The sequence below is a fragment of the Antechinus flavipes genome, chromosome 3 (genome assembly GCF_016432865.1).
Source record: "Antechinus flavipes isolate AdamAnt ecotype Samford, QLD, Australia chromosome 3, AdamAnt_v2, whole genome shotgun sequence".
Taxonomy (NCBI): domain Eukaryota; kingdom Metazoa; phylum Chordata; class Mammalia; order Dasyuromorphia; family Dasyuridae; genus Antechinus; species Antechinus flavipes.
The window spans coordinates 322,108,855-322,127,494 of NC_067400.1; the positions used below are offsets into that span (position 1 = coordinate 322,108,855).

Consider the following 18,640-nt stretch of genomic DNA (forward strand, 5'->3'; position numbering starts at 1 on the left):
GCCTTCCGAAATCGCCAAAAGAACCACTGTCCAAAAAAAAATAAACCCTAAATCCATAATCTTACTTTCCGAAAAAAAAAAAAGTTACATAACCACAAATGCTCCATTGAAATCCTGACGCTTTTCTTTATAATATGGACTATTTGAAGCGTAAAGGAGGCGTATCTTTTGACCACCTACAGAGAAGCAAAAGAAGCCCCTTCAGAAGCGTGCAGTTGCCATGGGAACCGCCTGGTCAGTAAGTAACTCGTTACCTTGGGAGTTCGCCAGAGAGAGGTGGGAATGGAGGTTTGGGACTGCAAGGGAGGGCAACTTTCTGTCCCTTTTCCAGGATTTAAGTTTTGGTTCGGAAATCTACGAGGAGTTGCCGGACTCGTTCCTTGCCTGCTCAGGAATTAGGTGCTGTCTCCAGGGGCAGGCGGGAGGACACCTTTTCCCACCATCATCCCCCTTTTCCTCGTCTCTCTTCCCCCCCTCTTCCCCGTCCTTTCTACGACACTTCGGACCACCGCAAGAAAGTTTTCCTCTTTGCCAAATTGAAGAATAGGAGGTAAAGTTGGAGGGGAATTTAGAGACCGTCTAGAGAAAAGGTTCTTAATCATTTTTGTGTATTGTGGATCCCTTTGAAAGTCCAGTGCAGCGTATGGACCCCTGAACTCAGAATAAATTTTTTTTTAATTCATAAAATAAAATAGAATTACAAAAGTTAGAAGAAAACAAACAATTATTAGGCGCCTACTATGTGCTAGGCACTAAGTGCCTTACACATTTTTTCATTTTATCCTCACAAATACACAAGGCGGTAGGTGCCACCGGGTTCATTTTATTAAGGAAACTGAAGCAAGATGGAGGTTAAGTGGACCATGCAGCTAGTGTCTGAGGCTGAATTCAAACCCTGAATCTTCATTCCAAATCGAATCTACTGACTCCAGGATTATAAAAGAAATGAAATATATTGAAATACAATATAAAGAATGTTCGTGATCAAAGTTTATACACCTCCCTCTCCCTCTGGTGAAGAATTTCTGATCTTCATAAGTTTTAAATATTTTTTTCAATAAGTCAAAAATCCAAAAATTTTTCCCACACTTATCCAGAATTGGCTAATTTTTACCCATTAATAACAATTTTTTTCCAATTAAAATTTTTCTCTTGAACCTCTCCCCTCCCTTATTGAAAAAAAGAAAAACAAAACTCTTATAACAAATATACATAGACAAAACAAGATTCTGTAGTAGCCATGTTCACAAATGTATTTTATTGTGTAACCATAGTCCATTACCTCTGTGACATGTTATTGCATAATCCTTATTAAATTCTTTCAAAGCTGTTTGTATGGATGTTTTTTGTTTTATATATTGCTGTTTTTGTTTTGCTTACTTCACTATCAGTTTGTACAAATCTTCCCAGGTTTCTTTAAAACTGTTCCTTTTGACATTTTTTAGTACTCAGCAATAGGGCAGCCAGATACTACAGTGGACAGAGCACAAAGCCTGGAGTCAGTAAGAACTATGTTTAAATTCAGACTCAGACACTAGCTGTGTGAATTTAGGCAAGTCACTTAACTCTGCCTCAGTTTTTTCATCTGTTAAGGAAAATGAGCTGGAGAAAGAAATGGCATACCATTCCAATGTCTTTGCCCAAAAAAAAAAAAAAAACCCTCAAATAGGGAACTACAAAAAAAGCGCACAATAGTATCCCATCACATTTATTTGCCATAATTCAATCATCCCTTAATTCATAAGTACCTCATGAGTTTTCAGGTTTTGCCCCATTAAAAAGATCTGCTATATTCATGTATAGATGAGTCCTTTTCCTAGTTTTTTTTTTTTAATCTTTTTTTTGGTTATCAGCCTATCAGCAGTTTTGAATGAATGGATAAAGCACAAATTAAAAAACTTAATATGTTCAAAACACTGTGCTATGCTCTCGGGATACATATAGAAAAGCAAGGTAAGTGTAAGGAAGCTCACAATGCATATGCAAAGTTTCAGTTGCAAGTCATATTGTAAAGTCTTTTGTGGTCCTTAGGGTATAGACATGAAATAGTTGATAAAGTATCCTAATGTTATGTCAACTGATAAAGTCATATCATTTTCTAATGTGAACCATTTGACAGTACCAAAGACTGGTGGAAAAATTTTTTTTCTTTTCTGGATCATCAGTAGCTGTGGCCGTAGCACTTGCTGGAGCAGTTACTAGACTACGTCTCCACAGGAATTTCTTCCCCATGAGATATGATTGACTGAAGAGATATGATTGTTACTTCCAAAGTTACTGGATCAGATGTCCTGGGCTGTCTCCATCAAAGTCTGAAGAGAGATGGGCAAGGTGGTAGTGATCATGATCTGATTGGCCCTGACACATGTTGCCTTCTGTTTCCCCTCAGTGTCTCTTGCTGTTTTAGTTAGTCTGGCTTGCTTGCAAAGTGAGTGGTGGTTAGTAGAGATGATTGACCCCCTCTCCACAGGAGTTCTCTCTCCAGTGATGGCAGAGAGGGTTGGTTTAGAAGCAACATTTGTGGTTCAATTATGGCCATAAGTTAGCCTGGAAGCAGGACCCAATGGTCTTGGTGGGGTGGGAGTTATATAGTATTGCCATGTTTAGGGCTCTTGTGCTTATTGGTGACAGTTAGCAGTTGCTGGCAATGATGAGGAAATGGATTCCTCTCCACAGTGACTGTTCCCCTGGATGATGGTTGTAGGGGCTGGACTGGAAACAAATGTAGTGGTTGAGGGTGGGGCAGTGCTTTCCCAAGAGGCACAATTCCTAAGTTCCTGAGCTATTTCCATCAGAGGCTGAGAGTACAACCCTGTTGGGCTGGCCATATTGTTCGAATGCCAAAATGTGTACTTGCCAAAAAGACTTTTATTGATAACTCACACAGGGTAAGTGCTCATAAGGTAGTCAGAAAAAGTGATTCAAGGACTTAAAAGTCTCTCTTAAAAACTTTAGAATTGATTATATGACATGGGAAACACTGTCACAGGTCTGCCTAGCATGGTGTGCCTTTATCAGAGAAGATACCATGATCTATGAGCAAAGCAGAATTGAAATAGTTCAGAAGAAACTCGAAATGTGCAAAGCTAGAGAAGTCACCCCAAATGTTCATAGGGATTATTTGTATCCAACTTGTGGCAGAGCATTCAGAGTTTGTATTGATCTGATCATCCACTTTGGAATTGCCTTTCATCACTGCATTGCTGAGAAGAGCCAAGTCTATCACAATCGATCATCAAACAATCTTTCTATTACTGTATACAGTGTTCTCCTGGTTCTGCTTATTTCACTCAGCATCAGTTCATATAAGTCTTTCCAGGCTTTTTGGAAATCATACTATTCATCATTTCATAGAATAGTAATATTCCATTACATTCATATACCATAACTCATTCAGCCATTCCTCAATTTCCAATTCCTTGCCACCTCAAAAAGAGGCACTATAAACATTTTTGCACATGTGGGTGCTTTCCCTTCTTTTATGATTTCTTTGGGATACAGACACAGTAGAGACACTGCTGGATCAAAAGATGTGCACAGTTTGATAGCCCTTTGGGCATAGTTCCAAATTGTACTCCAATATGACTGAATCAGTTCCCATCAGTTCTAAAGTTTTACTATATAATGTGAAAAGGGAGAAGATAGAAAAAAGATATGTTAATTAAGGGAGAATTTTTTTTGATGATACTTTTTTGATAATGCTATAATAATCCTGTATGGGAAGGAAAAATTTTAAATTTTAATCCCTCTAGTAAATTAAAACTAATTTTACTTTCCTATTTCAGGTGTTTACATTTTTATGAAGTATTGAAGGCCCAATGGAAAACATTAAACATATCCCAACGATAAAGTAAGTTCAAATTCCTAAGTATTAAAATCTTGTAGATATTGTAGATGCTTTTATATAATACATTGATAAGCATTTTTGTACCACTTAAATATATACTTAACAGATTGTTATTTGATAGGATATCGCAAAGTTTTTGAAGTTTGGTTCAAATCCATAATAAGACAGACAAAGACAAAGACATGTAAATGCCATGGACTTACATATCTATCTTGAAAAGTAAGATATTTTTTTCTATCTAACCTAATTCTTTCGGAAAAGTAGGGGAAAGGGTCTATAAGCATGGAACATTGCATATATTGTCAAAAATTTAAGTTTATTGTATGATTTTATTGATTATATTTTCTCTATATTAATTAGTATTTTATTTCCCCTAATTACAATTTCTAACATTTTAAATAATTTTGAGCTCTGAATTCTTCTTCCCCCACTTCTTCTCATTGAGAAGGCAAATAATTTGATATAGGTTATATATTTGTAGTCAGGCAAAATACACTTTCATGTTAGTCATGTTGTAAAAAATAAAAATAAAAAAAAAAAACTCCAAGAAAAATAAATTTACTGTTTATTTTTTCCCCCCAAATCCTTTGTTATAAAGGATAGCTTGCTAAGGAGGAAGAATACAAAAAAAAATAAGTAAAATATTTTTTAAAAATTAAAATATTTGTAAAAGATAAGGTATTTGTATGTCCAAGTAGGGTTGGTATTAGAGTTGTCCTGAATATTCTTCTAGGATATCAAACAAAGCCATATTCCAGCTCACATTAAATTAGTTCTGTTCTTTATGTAAATCACTTACCAACATGGTTCCCCATTTAGGTCAGATTTGAGTTTCAGTCTCCTTGGCTTTAGAATTTTGACCAAGTCTAAAATTTGGGGATGTTTACACAAATTAAGAGATTTTCAATATATTCATTACTTCAAGCATAACCCAGACTATGTACTTTTTTTTAGGGAGGAGGAAGAAGAGGAGGAAGAAGAAGATGAGGAAGAGGATTCAGAATCTACCCCTTCTAAGACTTTGCATCCTCAAGTAGTATCTGTGACTGGATCTCCTCCAGGTACTCAAGTTTCTGATGAACCTGAAAAAACATTTGTACCTGCAGAGTTACCTGTCATCCATGAAATAATAGATACGCTCCCTCTTCTGGATGTGCTGAGGATTTCTGCAGTTCTGGAGGATACCCTAGACCAGCTTTCAATTTTAAATTACATCATGCCAATTCCATTTGAAAAAAAGAAAGAGACCGTTCATGTATGTATTGATCTTATTACTATTTAATTTCTATTAATTCTTGGTTTTTGTTCCTCTTTCTTCTCTTTCACAGTTAATATTACAAAAGCTTAATTCAGATGACTACAATCCCTTTACCCCAGTGAAATAACCAACATTTTAGTGCATACTCAACTGTATGATTTCTCTTTCTATTTATGACTATAGAGTCTGAGTAAAATTAATTGAAAATTTGTAATGCAATTCGCTACTAGTGACGTGTATGATTTTGTTTCAATCTGTTGTAAAATGTTTGAATTGTATATTTTGCAATATAAACTACAAGAGGATGCTCATAATTGGTACACTAATTACTATTAGTTCAGCCCTTTATATAGAGAATATGAAAGTCAAAAAATTTATATTATTGCCATGGTCCTCTACTGCAAATCACCATCATGTCTTCAAATGGCATACCTTAGAACTATGCAGGCTTTTTACAAGGTATTTGTGTACTTTAAAATTTTAAAAGTAAGGTTGATGTTAATAAATGCAAACAATTTGTAAAGGCAAATATGTCCATCTTGGAATAATTATATTCTACTTTACATTGACAAAATGGTTTCAATTTTGTGATGAAGAGAGTTAAAATATACATGAGCCTTAAAAAGAAAATTTAGTTTTCCTTTAAATATTGCTTATAGATTGTTTTTAAATCAAATTTGCAATCTAAATTAGTAAAGTTTAAAGATACACATATATAAAAATTTCCATTCTTATCAAATTTTAAATAATGTCAATAAGACATAATTTTAATTTTAAAAATAATTTTAAATTTAAATTTTAATAATTTTAAATTTAAAAAACTAAATTAATTCATTCCTCTTTTAAAAAGAAAATGGAGAGACTAAGAAGCACATATAACCCTGATCTTTCAAAAAATTTTAAATAAGGATCAAAAATTTTAATTAAGATCAGCTATAGAGGCATAGTATTAATCTTAGCAGACTTTAAATAGAATAATACATAAAGCAGTTATCTTCCTTTCTTACTACATTCCCTTGGTTTCCTCATCAAAAATCAAGAATGGGAAGGAGAAAATTCAATCAATAATGTATTATCTGAGATGTGTATGTGCATGTATTTAGAAAGATATTTTGCATACATGTTATAAATGAAAAAGAATGAAGGATGCAAAAATAGAGTTGTTCAAAGAGGATATCACAGCACTGGAAATGTAGAGAAATTTAGAAGCGATTCTAAAGAAATGGTAAACTACTGCAGTATCTTTGCCAAGAAAACCTAACTGAACAACAAGATCTGTTTACAGTTTTCCCCTCCCAGATCACTGTCATTCTGTTATCTCATTTTGAAGATGGCAAGAGGGTGGAAGCTCTTTTCCTTCTTAAAGATGAAACTAAATCTTTAAACTGAATAAGCTTTCCAATTGCAATCAGACCATCAGCTAATTAAAGTAAAGATTAAAAAAAAAAATCAACATCCAGTTTTTAAAAAGGACAAAGATGATACTGCAAAAGCTTTATCCTAATCTACTCAGATGAATTATTGATGCCAAAAAGGGGGAGGGGAAAGAACTAGCAGAAGACAATAGAACATAGATGGTAGGCACAGGCAATACTCATTTAGAATACTTTTTTTTTTTTAAGGGGGAGGATGGTAGATGATTGTGAGCATTATTGTCTAATAGATTAAAACTAAAAGCAGTAGAGATGATATAGGAAGCTTAACATGAAACCCACCTAAGTCATATCATCTCAAGCAAATTCATAGAGGAACTTTAAAAGGGGACCACAAAGATAAAGGAAATGGAACAAATTTGTCACTATTTCTATAATAATTATTTTTCCTCATTAAAGACAATAGTACCACCACATTTGAACTCTTATTATCTCACTTCTGCATGTATCATAAGAGAAAGTTGAAACAGTACTTAAAATAAAGTGGGGAAAAATGGCTGGATTACACCAAGTGAAAACCAAGAAAATCTATACCCATGGAGGCTCATTTTATGAGATATTTAAGGAAAAGGGAGAAAATAATGGATGACATTATTGTCTCCCAAAAGTTATCAAAAAAGAATGTCAATAATTAACAACAATTATCTACTTTCTAATGTTTATTAAATCTATATGAGAATGCTCTGTATATTTATCAAGTATATCTTTGCTGAAAACATAAAAATGGAAACAAACAGGCTTCTGCAACTTATTATTTTTTACAGTAATTATAAATTTGTGGCTATACAGTTAACAGAAAACGTGTTCATTGTTCATTTTCAAAGAGAATCAGTGATATCCTAGGGTGATGATTTGACTCACTCATGAATTATATTTAAATAAGGGAGAGTTGTGCAAAGTCATCAACCTCACTCTTCCAGAGTAATCATTGACCCTCTAATTGTTGTCAAGTGATTCATTAAAAAAAGACATATGTTCTTGTCAAAGGTATATGACACTTCCATGAAGTATGTCATCAGTCTAGATGGGAAGAAAGATTTTCTGTCAGGTATTCTGAACCCGGGTTCTCTGAACTTCAGCCTCCCCCCCCCCCACACATATTTGGTTGATTGTATTTCAAAATAATTGTTTTCCTTTCTAATCCTATGCATTTTATTTTATGTATTTAGAAAATTTTAAAATTTAAATTTCCTAAAAGGTATTCATAAGCTTCACCAGACTGCATAACCTTCCACACTCCCAAAAAAGGTTAAGAACATCTTCTATAGATGGAAATCCTCCATATATTCTGGTGGTTATACTATGTCAGAACATTTTTGGATCTGCTTAGTGAGATCTATGATTATTCAAAAGATACCAACCTAACAGACCACATAGAAAAAAGCAACAAATGTATGAAAAATGTCAGTTGTCTAAAATGTAACATGCAATTGGATAATTAGTCTATTGAACTAATATAGCAATTCATCTATTTTGGATAAGTACTGCAGATGGACAAATTGGTTGCTGAATTTAATAGGATGATAAAATTTACTGGATTCTATTTGTGAAATAATTTGCTGTTTCTCACAACCCCAACCTATTCTCTAGAATAAAAGTCCATCTTTTTCCTCCCTAAAAAATGTTTTTCCGATGCTGTTGTACTTTTGGAACATCATAATTTCTGAAGAATCAAATCACAAATATCTTAAAGAGTAGTGGAAAGATCTATTAGAATTTAAGATCTTGTGATGAAGAGAGCCATCTATACCCAGAGAGAGGACTGTGGAAACTGAACGTGGTTCACGATATAGCATTTTTACTCTTTTTATTGTTGTTTGCTTGCATTTTATTTTCTTTCTCATTTTTTTCCTGTTTGATTTGTTTTATCTTGTGCAGCAAGATAATTGTATAAATATTATATGTATATATTGTATTTAACATATATTTCTACCATGTTTAATATATATTGGATTACTTGCCATCTAGGGGAGGGATTGTGGAAAGGGAAGGAAATTTGAATACAGGGTTTTACAAGGATTAATGTTGAAAAATTATCCATACATAGGTTTTGAAAAAAAAGATTTAATTAAAAAAACCAAGTTTATTGAAATTGTCTTAGATCACTGTATTGCTAAGAAGAGCTAAGCAGTAAGACATTGGTAACTGACTTTTTAAAGTGTTCTTTCTTTTTTATAAAATCATGAATGCCACCTGAACAACAATGTCTTTTCTTTAAAAAGCAGAGGAAAAAAAATCATAGTATTTCTACTGAGGAAAAAAAAAGAATTTAGGGTCTTTGAGGGAAGGAACTTTTTCACTTTTGCCTTTTTATCCCTTGCACCAAGAACAGTGCCTTGAACATACTAGGTGCTTAATAAATGTTATGGAATGAAATGGTGGCATAAGTAGGCAACAACATAAATATGACCCAATAATGACCTATAGGCAAATTGTTTTGTAATCACTTTATTGAATGATATGATTTGAAAATAGCAAAACAATGGTGAGAGGGAAAAGAAAGTAAAAATTTTCAAGGACTACAGCTAGCTACCCATTGTGGGTTCCTCCAAGTACAATTTGTATATTGTTTAATAGTTTAAACGTGTTGAGTGGTAGAAAAGATTCAATATATGAGGTTCCACCAGTAATGGTCAACCTCTGATTAAAATTCAGTAAGAATTCTCCATTGAAATCAACCTTAATTGTGCCTTATATATATATTACAAAGAAACTGAGTAAATTTTTTGAATGAATGAAAATATTTCTGCTAATATAGATTGTAATTAAAATGTCTCTTATTGAATTTTTAACCCATTCTTTATCCTCTATGTAATATATTTGTTTCCATTAGTTAGTAAGTCAGTTTCCTTAAATCACTTACCCCTTTAAGTAAGGTCAGATGCTAGTTGTCAAAGATGGCTTGGGACTGGAGACACTTTTGACCAATTTACATGTGAATGAGGTTGAAACTTCAGCTGTTCCCCTTACTCCTGCCTTCTTGTTTGTATAGATAGGTAATTGTACACCCTGATAATTTTCCTTAAACATCTTTTTCTTCCTTCCCTTTCCAATGTATTGCATTTCCTTTCTCTTTCCATTCTTCTTTTAAGATCATTAAGACATAACAACCATTTCTTGGCCTTATCTAATTAGACTCCTGTGATTCCTGGTGATTGAGAGGGTTCTGAAGGAATAATCATTTCCTCATATTAGAATATAAGCAGTTTATCTTTGTTTAATCCCTCATCATTATTCAATCATGTTTACCTTTTTATGTTTCTTTTGCATTGGGATGTCACAATTAATATGCATCAAAGTCTTGTTTTCGATTTCTCAGGAACTTTACATCAGGAATGTTTGGAAGTGCTCTATTTCATTAAAAATCTATCCCTATTCCTCCTCTCTCTTGGCAATAGCATTATATTCAATTCTTCTGGGTAAGTTATTCTTGCTTGTAAACTCATATCCTTTGCCTATTGGAATATTGAATTCCAAGATCTCTGCTCCTTTATTGTGGTGGATGCTAAATCATGTGTAATTCTAATTATGGCTCCTTGGTTCTTGAATTTTTTCTTTAATGTTGCTCAGTGTTGGGGGTTTTTTTCCCTCTTTGACCTGGAAGCTCTAGAATTTGACTAGAATGTTCCTACAAATTTTCGTTTTGGGATTTCTATCCAAGAGTTGATCAACCAGTGAATTCTATTTTCTACTTTGTCCTCTAGCTCTAAGAGAACTATACTCTGTCAAACTTTTGGGCTGCTCCTATTGATGCTTTCTTGGGGATATTGAATATTGTGTTATTCCAGTATCTCAAGGACAGGCTGGCAACCTGCAAGCTTTCAGTGGCTCCAAAATGCTCTGTTCTAGGGCAAAGTCTAATTGCTGCTCTGAGCTCTGCAAGTTCCTGGGGTTTGGATCTGAGTATGAATAGATTGCTTCTGTACTCGGTTACTCCCAACCATTTGACAAACTCTTACTGATTCAGTGACAGAATTATAGGGAGTCCTTTCTTGGGTTTTCCTCTACACACTGGGCTAGACACTAAAAAGGAAACCCTGCCCTGTGGCATCTGAACCACATCATTACTGCATTTGGGTTTTGAACTTACTCATTTCTTGGTATACTGCCCAGGGCCTCCCCACCTGGGAATGTCTTCTCTGTGCATCATCCTTTTCTCATTCTTCCCTAGATCTGTGGCTCAGAACTAGTTAGTGGAAAGCAAAGCTGTCAGTTGGCATCGCTCTCAACCATGGTACTTTAGTATGCATCTGGTAGTTTCTGGAACCTCCTCTTAATCTAATGTAAGTCCTTTTCCTGGGCACTAGAGTGATTTTCTCATGGTGCAACGTGTTCCTGATTCACAGACCTTACTGATTCTCTATACCAACCTGAATTGGACAAAAGACTTTTTCTAGGTTTTGTCATCAGGATTTGATCTAGTATATTTTCAAGAACTGTTTAGAAGAGGTTTGGGGGCAGGGGATTGAGGAACTCATTGTAATATTTCCTGCCACTCTACCATCTTGACTGTCTCAAAAGATGTTATGTTTTCAGGCAAAATACCCTAGCTAAATTTGGATAAGGAAACTTTGTGATTTCTCAGGATCTCAAACTTCTAATAATTTAACTTCTATGTCTGAAATTTTTTACCTCTACAACTGTCTTTTTTATCAGTGGAGTTGGGATCACATTCTCTCCTACTTTCCTAACTTTCTTTTTTCCTAACCTGCATATCCTCAGATATTCCTTGAAATAAAAAATAATAATAATATGTCCAATCTATTTTTACTATATTCAGATTCCCTTTTAACAATTGGTGACTCTGGTGGTTTAATTTTTCCTTCATTATGATGTATTTTCCTGAATTTGGTTAACATACAGAAAAGAAAGAAAACCAAAGTTTTCATGGGTAGAGATGTAGGGAACCAACTGCCTTTTGTGACGGAGAGTTATCTATTATTGTCCCTTCCATTCCTCTACCAAATTATGCTGGATTTAGATTCAAAAGTATTTATATAATATCACCTGAACCCAACTTCTATACTTTAAAATCTTCCAGTGACTCCTCATTTTCTATCAAATAAAATCTAAACTATTGGTTTTTTTTTTCTTTTTGGCAGTTGGAGTTAAGTAACTTGCCTAGGATTACACATCTAGTAAGTGTTAAATGTCTGAAGACAGATTTGGACTTAGTTCCACTGTTCTCTCTACTGCCCCCTTTAACAGCCTCTAAGATCTAAACTGCTTAATCTAGGATTCCAAGTCAGCCCCAGCCTCCTAACCTATCTTTTTAAAAAATAGTTATATTTTAAAAATTTTTCAGTTAAGCTTCTTTTCTCTCTCCTACCTTTCTCTCCCTCCCCGAACTTGGTTAAAAAAATAACTACAAACCCTTGTTACAAATAAACATATCCAGGCAAAACTTCCACATTGGTGATATGCAAACATCTGTCTCATTCTTTATTATTGTTCCATCACTTTTTTGTCCATGAGGAGAATAGTATTTTTCATCATCAATCTTCTTGACTCATGGTTGATCATTTTATTGAAAAGAATTAGAATTGTTCATTTATTATAATACTGGAGTTATAAATTGTTCTCCAGGTTCCACTTACTACTCTCTGCTTTATTTTATGCAAATTTTCTTAGGTTTCTTTGAAACTGTTTTCATTAGTATTTCATTTCATAGTATTTCATTACATTATACCTTAGCTTGTCCAGCTCTTACTCAGTTTATGGGCATCCTCTTCATTTCTAGCTCTTTGTTACTACAAAGAGAGCTGCTATAAATATATTATATCCATATAATCTTTTCCTCTTTCTTTGTTATATTTGATATATGGGTCTAGTAGTAGTATTGCTAGTATGTGTAGTTGAGCAGCTTTTAGGTCATAGTTCTAAATTGCTTCCCAATATGGCTTGGCCAATTCACATCTCTATCATCACTTGATCAATGTACCTTTTCTCCTCATCCCTGATTCTCATAGTACGTCCAACATTTGTCATTTTCATTTTTTTGATCAACTTGAGATATAACCTCAGATTTACTTTAATTTGCATTTCTTTAAATATTAGTGAACTGGAATCTTTTTTCATTGACTTTTGATTAGATTTCTTTAGAATTGCTATTGTATATCCTTTGACATTTATCAATTATGGAATGCCTCTTATTAATTTTAATCAGTTGCCTCTATATCTTAGAAATGAGAATCTTTATCAGAGAAATGCTGCAAAGTTGTTTTTTTCCTCTTATCTGCTTAAGAATTTTTTGTTGTTGTTGTTGCTGAGGCAATTGGGGTTAAGTGACTTTTCCAGGATCACATAGCCAGGAAATATTAGGTGTCTGACATTACATTTGAAGTCAGGTCTTCCTGACTTCAGGTCTGGTGCTGTATCTACTGTACCACTTAGTTGCCCCTCTCCTTTCGAATTTTAGCTGCATTTGATTTGTTTGAATAAAATCTTTTAAATTTTATGTAATAAGAATTACCCATTTAATCTTTTTGTGATCCTCTCTACTGGTTATAATTTTTTTTCCTAATTGAAAAGTAATTTCTTCCTTATTCCTCTAATTTGTTTATGTGACTCGTTATATCTAGGTTACATATCAATTTGTTATTTACCTTGGTATATGATGTAAAGTGTTGTTCTATATCTAGTTTTTGCCAAATTGCTGTTTAGTTTTTTGAGAGGCAGTTGAAGTTAAATGACTTGCCCATATAGTGTTTGAGGCCAAATTTGAACTCAGGGCCTCTTGACTCTAGGGTGTTTGCTCTATCTATTGAGGTATCTAGCTATCCCTGTTTAGTTGTGTTTTTTTAAACACTTACTGTTAAGTTGCAAGTTCTTTAGTACCTGCAATCTTTGGGTATATTAAAAACTATGTTACTGTCTTTGGTTCTCTATGCTGTTTTGCTCTCTGTTCTTCTGATTGACTTTTAATGTTTTTTAACCAGCATCAAATTATTTTGATGATTACTGCTTTGTAATTTGTTTGATATCTGGTACTCATAGGCCTATTTTCTTCACACTTTTTTTCATTATTTCTACTTGAAATTTTTTGTTTTGTTTGTTTCTCTAGATGTATTTTATTATTATTTTTCTAGATCTATAAAATAATTCTTTGGTAGTTTGGTATGTCATTGAAAAAATAAAATGATTTGAATAATATTGTCATTGTTATTATTCTAACTTCCACGAGCAATTAATATTTTTTCAATTATTTAGGTCTGCCTTTATTTCCAGAACCAGTGTTTTATAATTGTATTCATATAGTTATTGTGTTCATTTTGATAGACACTCAAGTATTTTATATCTTCTACTGTCATTTTAAATAAAATTCTCTTGCTAATGTTTTCCTTGCTTATTCATAATGTTCAGATATACTGATAATTTGTGTGGATTTATTTTATATCCTATAACTTTTCTGAAGATTTTGTTTTAGTACAAATTTTAATTAACTCTTTAGTATGCTCTAGGTATATAATTTCATCTGCAAAAAAGTGATAGTTTTGCTTTTTCTTTGTCTATGTTTATTCCCTCTGTGTTTCTTACTTTATTGCTTTGGCTAGCATTTGTAAGATGATATTAAAGTGTAGTGATGACAAAAAACAATTTGCTTTATCTCTGATGTTATTGAAAAGGACTCTAGTAAATTTACATATAATGATGGGTCTTTAGATATATACTATTTACCACATTGAGGAAAGATTCATTTGTTTCCATATTTTCTAGTTGTTTTTTTGTTTGTTTGTTTTTTGTTATTGCGGAATTTGGGGTTGTGACTTGCTCATGTCACACAGCTAGGGAAGTATTAAGTGTGTAAGATCAGATCTGAACTCAAGACTGGCATTCTATCCACTGCACCACCTAGCTGCCCTCTCTAGGTTTTTTTTATTTTGTTTTGTTTTGTTTTAGAAATGGCTGTTCTATTTTGTCAAAAAGCTTTTTTCTGTATCAATTGATATAATCATATTATTTTTGTTGGTTTTATTATTAATGTGGTTAATTGTGTTTATAATTTTCCTGATAATAAATCAAATTTGGTATAAATTTCTGGCATAAATCTTAACTGATTATGATAATATAATCTTTTGTTATATGCTTTTGTAGCTATTTTGCTAATATTTAAAACATTTTCTGTATCAATATCAGGGATATTGGTCAATAGTTTTCTTACTCTGTTTTGACTCTGCCAGGTTTAGATATCAAGACCATATTTATGTCAAAGAAACACTTTGGTAGGATCCCTCTTTTGCTATTTTTTGTAAATAGTTTTTATATTACTGGAATACTGGTTTTTGAATGTTTGAGAAAATTCACTGGGGACCATATAATCCTGAGTTTCTTCTTTTTTTATTTTTTATTTTGCACTTCATTTATGATTTGTTTAATCTTTTATAATATTGAATAGTTTAAATTTTCTATTTCTTGTTCTATTAATCTGATAATTTTATGTTTTTGTAAACATTCATCCATTTTATTAAGCTATTGATTTTGCTAGTAAATGGTACCTCAGTACTCATCTGCTTTAAAACTTGTTCAATTTAGTATTCAATGTATTTCATGAGAAAAAGATGTTTCAGCACTTGATGCTTGCTTGGCACTTATCTCTCTTGGTTGCTGTCTTGGTTGAGAAGTAGAGATGTAAGGCTGGCCAGGCCTACTGCCTAGCTCCCACCTCTGCTGTTATTGTCCTTGGCCAAGGGCAGCTCCTTCCCAGTGAAGGCAGAGGTGGTAAGCAGGACTGTCATATTGAAGTCAACCATGCTGAGATTGTGTGCCTGGGTGGGCACGTCTTGGTGCAGTTCCTGCAGGATGATGTAGCTGTAGCATATAGTCTCCTGACTCTCAAAACAGTGGTACCAGAAAGGACACAGAGTAGCTGGTGTGCTTAGCAGGAGCAGGAGCAGCATTGGGATCCCAGGCAGAGGTAGAAGTGGTACCGTGTTTCCCCGATAATAAGACACTGTCTTATTATTTTTTTTGGACAGAAAAACCACCAGAAAGCTTATTTTCAGGGGAGGGCTTATTTTAATGAACATTGACAGCAATTTTAATAAACAGGTAAATATGAACAAAAAAAAGTACCTTTATTCAATAATGATCATGTCATCTTCTTCAACAACATCGTCATAAGTGTCCATACCCTGAATTCCGTCCTGGATGTCTTGCGCCTCTATTTCCTTCAGAAGAAGTGGATCCAATCTGTCATGTCCAGCAATACGGCTCTCTTTAAAATGAACATGTCTTGTCTAGGTAACCTGCTCATAGTGCCTTGGCGACACAGCTGTCAGTAATTTTATCCCATGACTTCTTCACCCAAGTCACGACTTCTTGCAGACAGGGCTTCACAAAGTTTCCACGCTGATTTCTTTCCATTCTATTTTCAATGTAGCCATTGACTTCCATGCGCAAATGGTCCTTGAATGGCTTGTTTATTGCAATATCAAGGGTCTGGAGATAGGCAGTCATTCCTGCAGGAATCATTACTTGATCTATTCTTCTCTCTGCAAGGAAGTTCTTCATTTCTTTAGCGCGGTGAGTGCTGGCTGAGTTCTTCTTTTATCCTCCATCAGGCCCCTTTTATCCTCCATCATGCCCCCTCACTCCCACTTACATACCGGGTTTTTATGTTGTCCTGCCTCAGCTCTCCTCCGTGGCACTGCTCTCAGTGGCGCCAGCAAGCAAAGCACTGAGGAAGAACAGGATGACGCGCTCACTGCTGCAGCTCTGATTGGATGCAGCGGCATGCGTTTCACCTGGGGAGGTGGGGGGGAGGGGAGAGGGTAAGGGGGGGGAGACGGTGCATATAGAGGGTACTGTAATGTAGCATGTAGCACAGGAGATCACCTTCACTACAGTAGCAATTTCAATAGGGCTTATTTTCGGGGGAGGGCTTATTTTAGAGGAATCTTGCACAGTAAGGGGAAGGCTTATTTTCGGGATAGGTCTTATTATCGGGGAAACACGGTAGTGACTGCAGAGCAGATCCAGGACTCCTAGAAGCCTGAGAGCTTCTACATCCACATCCAGATCCCTCCCACCCTCAAAAGAAGCTTGAATTAGGAGTGGAGGGAGGGTATGAAGGTCACCTTGCTTCTCAGAAAATGAGTTCGATCAAGCCCAGCTTGTTTCTCTGTAGCTGAAAGTTCTACTTGCTACTTTGGGAAAATGGGTGGGGAGGGTTGGTTGGGCTGTGGACTGGAGACATTCTTTTAGGAAAAACTTATTCGGTATTAATTGTTTTTGCCACTCTGTTGTGCCTTCTGGAATCAATTAACAATGAGTACTGAGGAGCCATTGAAGTTTCTAATAGTATTCTTTTTCATTTGTTGTAAAATTTCCTCTTTCATTTTTGATACTGGTAATTTGATTTTCCTCTTTTTTTAAGTTCAATTAATTAATGATTTATTTATTTTAGTAACTCCTTGTTTTATTTACTAAATCAATGAGGGTTTTTTTTTTTTTTTCTACTTTCAATTTTGATTTTTAAAAAGTTTCCAGTAGTTCTATTTTGGTGTGGAGGAATTTTTAATTTGTTGATTAAAAAAAAATTTAATTGCATGCCTAATTCATTGATCTGATTTTTCTCTCCTTTATTGATAAAAATGTGTAGTATATAAAATTTTCCCTAAACTTTAAATTTGCCCCCCAAATTTTTGTATATTATCTTATTTTTGTCATAATCTTTCATGAAATGATGTATCATTTTTATGATTTCTCCTTTGATCTACTAATTCCTTAGAATTAAATTAGTCTCCATTTTATTTTAATTATTTCTTCAATGGCCTCTTATTTTGTTTTTTTATTGCATTTTGGTTAATAAAGATGTGTTTTATATTATTGCTTTTCTGCATTTATTTGTTAGGCTTTCCCTAATTCCCTAATATATGCATTGATTTCTTTTTAAAGTGCTGTGCATTGCTATGAAATATGCATATTCCTTTCTATTTCTCTTCAATAATTTCCAGAGATCCATCATATCTAATGTTTCTAAAAATTTTATCTAATCTTCTAAAATTTAGATCTTTGGTTTCTTGTTACATTTTAAAATTACATTTCTCTCTCTGAAGTCTCTCACTATTATAGTTTTACTAATTCTTCCTGTAAGTTTTTAAGTAAGTTCACTTGTTGTTCCTTGAAGTTTTTAGCTGCTATTTTATTTGATGCATATATATATATATATGTAAATGGGCAGCCACAATGCAACAGGAGATTTGAGTGGCCCAGAAGTAATCTCTGTGGGTATAGGACTGCCCCTCTGGTGGGATCCTGTCCATATCTATAGCTTCTTAATGGGAGAAAGCTCTCTCTCTGATTGGCTGTGTGTGTGACCTCAGACTCTTTATGAGCCTAATGGGGGCAGCAAGTGGCTCTTTTTATCCTGGGGTAGCAGAGCCAAGTAGATGGAAAGCCAAGAGAGTTACGGAGGTTGATAGTGAACATGTGGGTCTTCAGACCAGGTGTTCACTAGGGAGTTAACAAGTCAGGGCATTATGTGAGTAAGTATAATAAAGTCTTTAAGTATGCACATGACTGCTGTTTTTGAGCGCGCTATCAGTTATTAAACTATGATTCAAGAAATCATGACCAGAGGCCTCTTAAGGCCTCAGAGGAGGTGAGTTAGTAAAATTAATTGACACTTCAAAGGTCAGTGGCCAGAGGTACTCTGCTATGAAAGCATGTTACATATATATATTTACTAATTGTTCTTTTTTTTCTAGTTATACATGTATATTAACTTTTTAAATACAAATTTTTTAATGAATCATGTTGGGAGAGAAAAATCAGAACAAAAAGGGAAAAACCATGAAAGAAAAGAAAAACGGGGGAAAAAAAGTTAATATAGCATGTATTGATTTACATTCAATCTCCATAATTCTCTTTCTGGATGCAGGTGGCGTTTTTTAATCCAAAATTTATTGAGATTGGTTTCTTGTTACATTTTTAAATTACATTTCTCTCTCTGAAGTCTCTCACTATTATAGTTTTACTAATTCTTCCTATAAGTTTTTAAGTAAGTTCACTTGTTGTTCCTTGAAGTTTTTAGCTGCTATTTTATTTGATGCATATATATATGTAAATGGGCAGCCACAATTGAGAAAAACCAAGTCTTTT

General features: G+C 34.0%; 1 protein-coding gene across 3 annotated transcripts in view; it reads left to right on the plus strand.

Moving 5' to 3' along the window:
* The first annotated feature begins 239 nt into the window (after positions 1 to 239).
* IQCG (IQ motif containing G) overlaps positions 240 to 18,640 on the plus strand; it is a 68,866-nt gene continuing 50,465 nt past the window's right edge. The window contains exons 1-4 of one of the 3 annotated variants that reach the window (XM_051985497.1): positions 240 to 550; positions 3,786 to 3,850; positions 3,969 to 4,066; positions 4,802 to 5,102. In XM_051985497.1, the coding sequence (XP_051841457.1) occupies positions 4,041 to 4,066; positions 4,802 to 5,102 (327 nt within the window). In that variant the 5' untranslated portion in view covers positions 240 to 550; positions 3,786 to 3,850; positions 3,969 to 4,040. Of the gene's footprint in view, positions 551 to 2,205; positions 2,332 to 3,785; positions 3,851 to 3,968; positions 4,067 to 4,801; positions 5,103 to 18,640 lie in introns of those variants that run through there. The other 2 variants (XM_051985494.1, XM_051985496.1) reach the window with 2 other exon arrangements.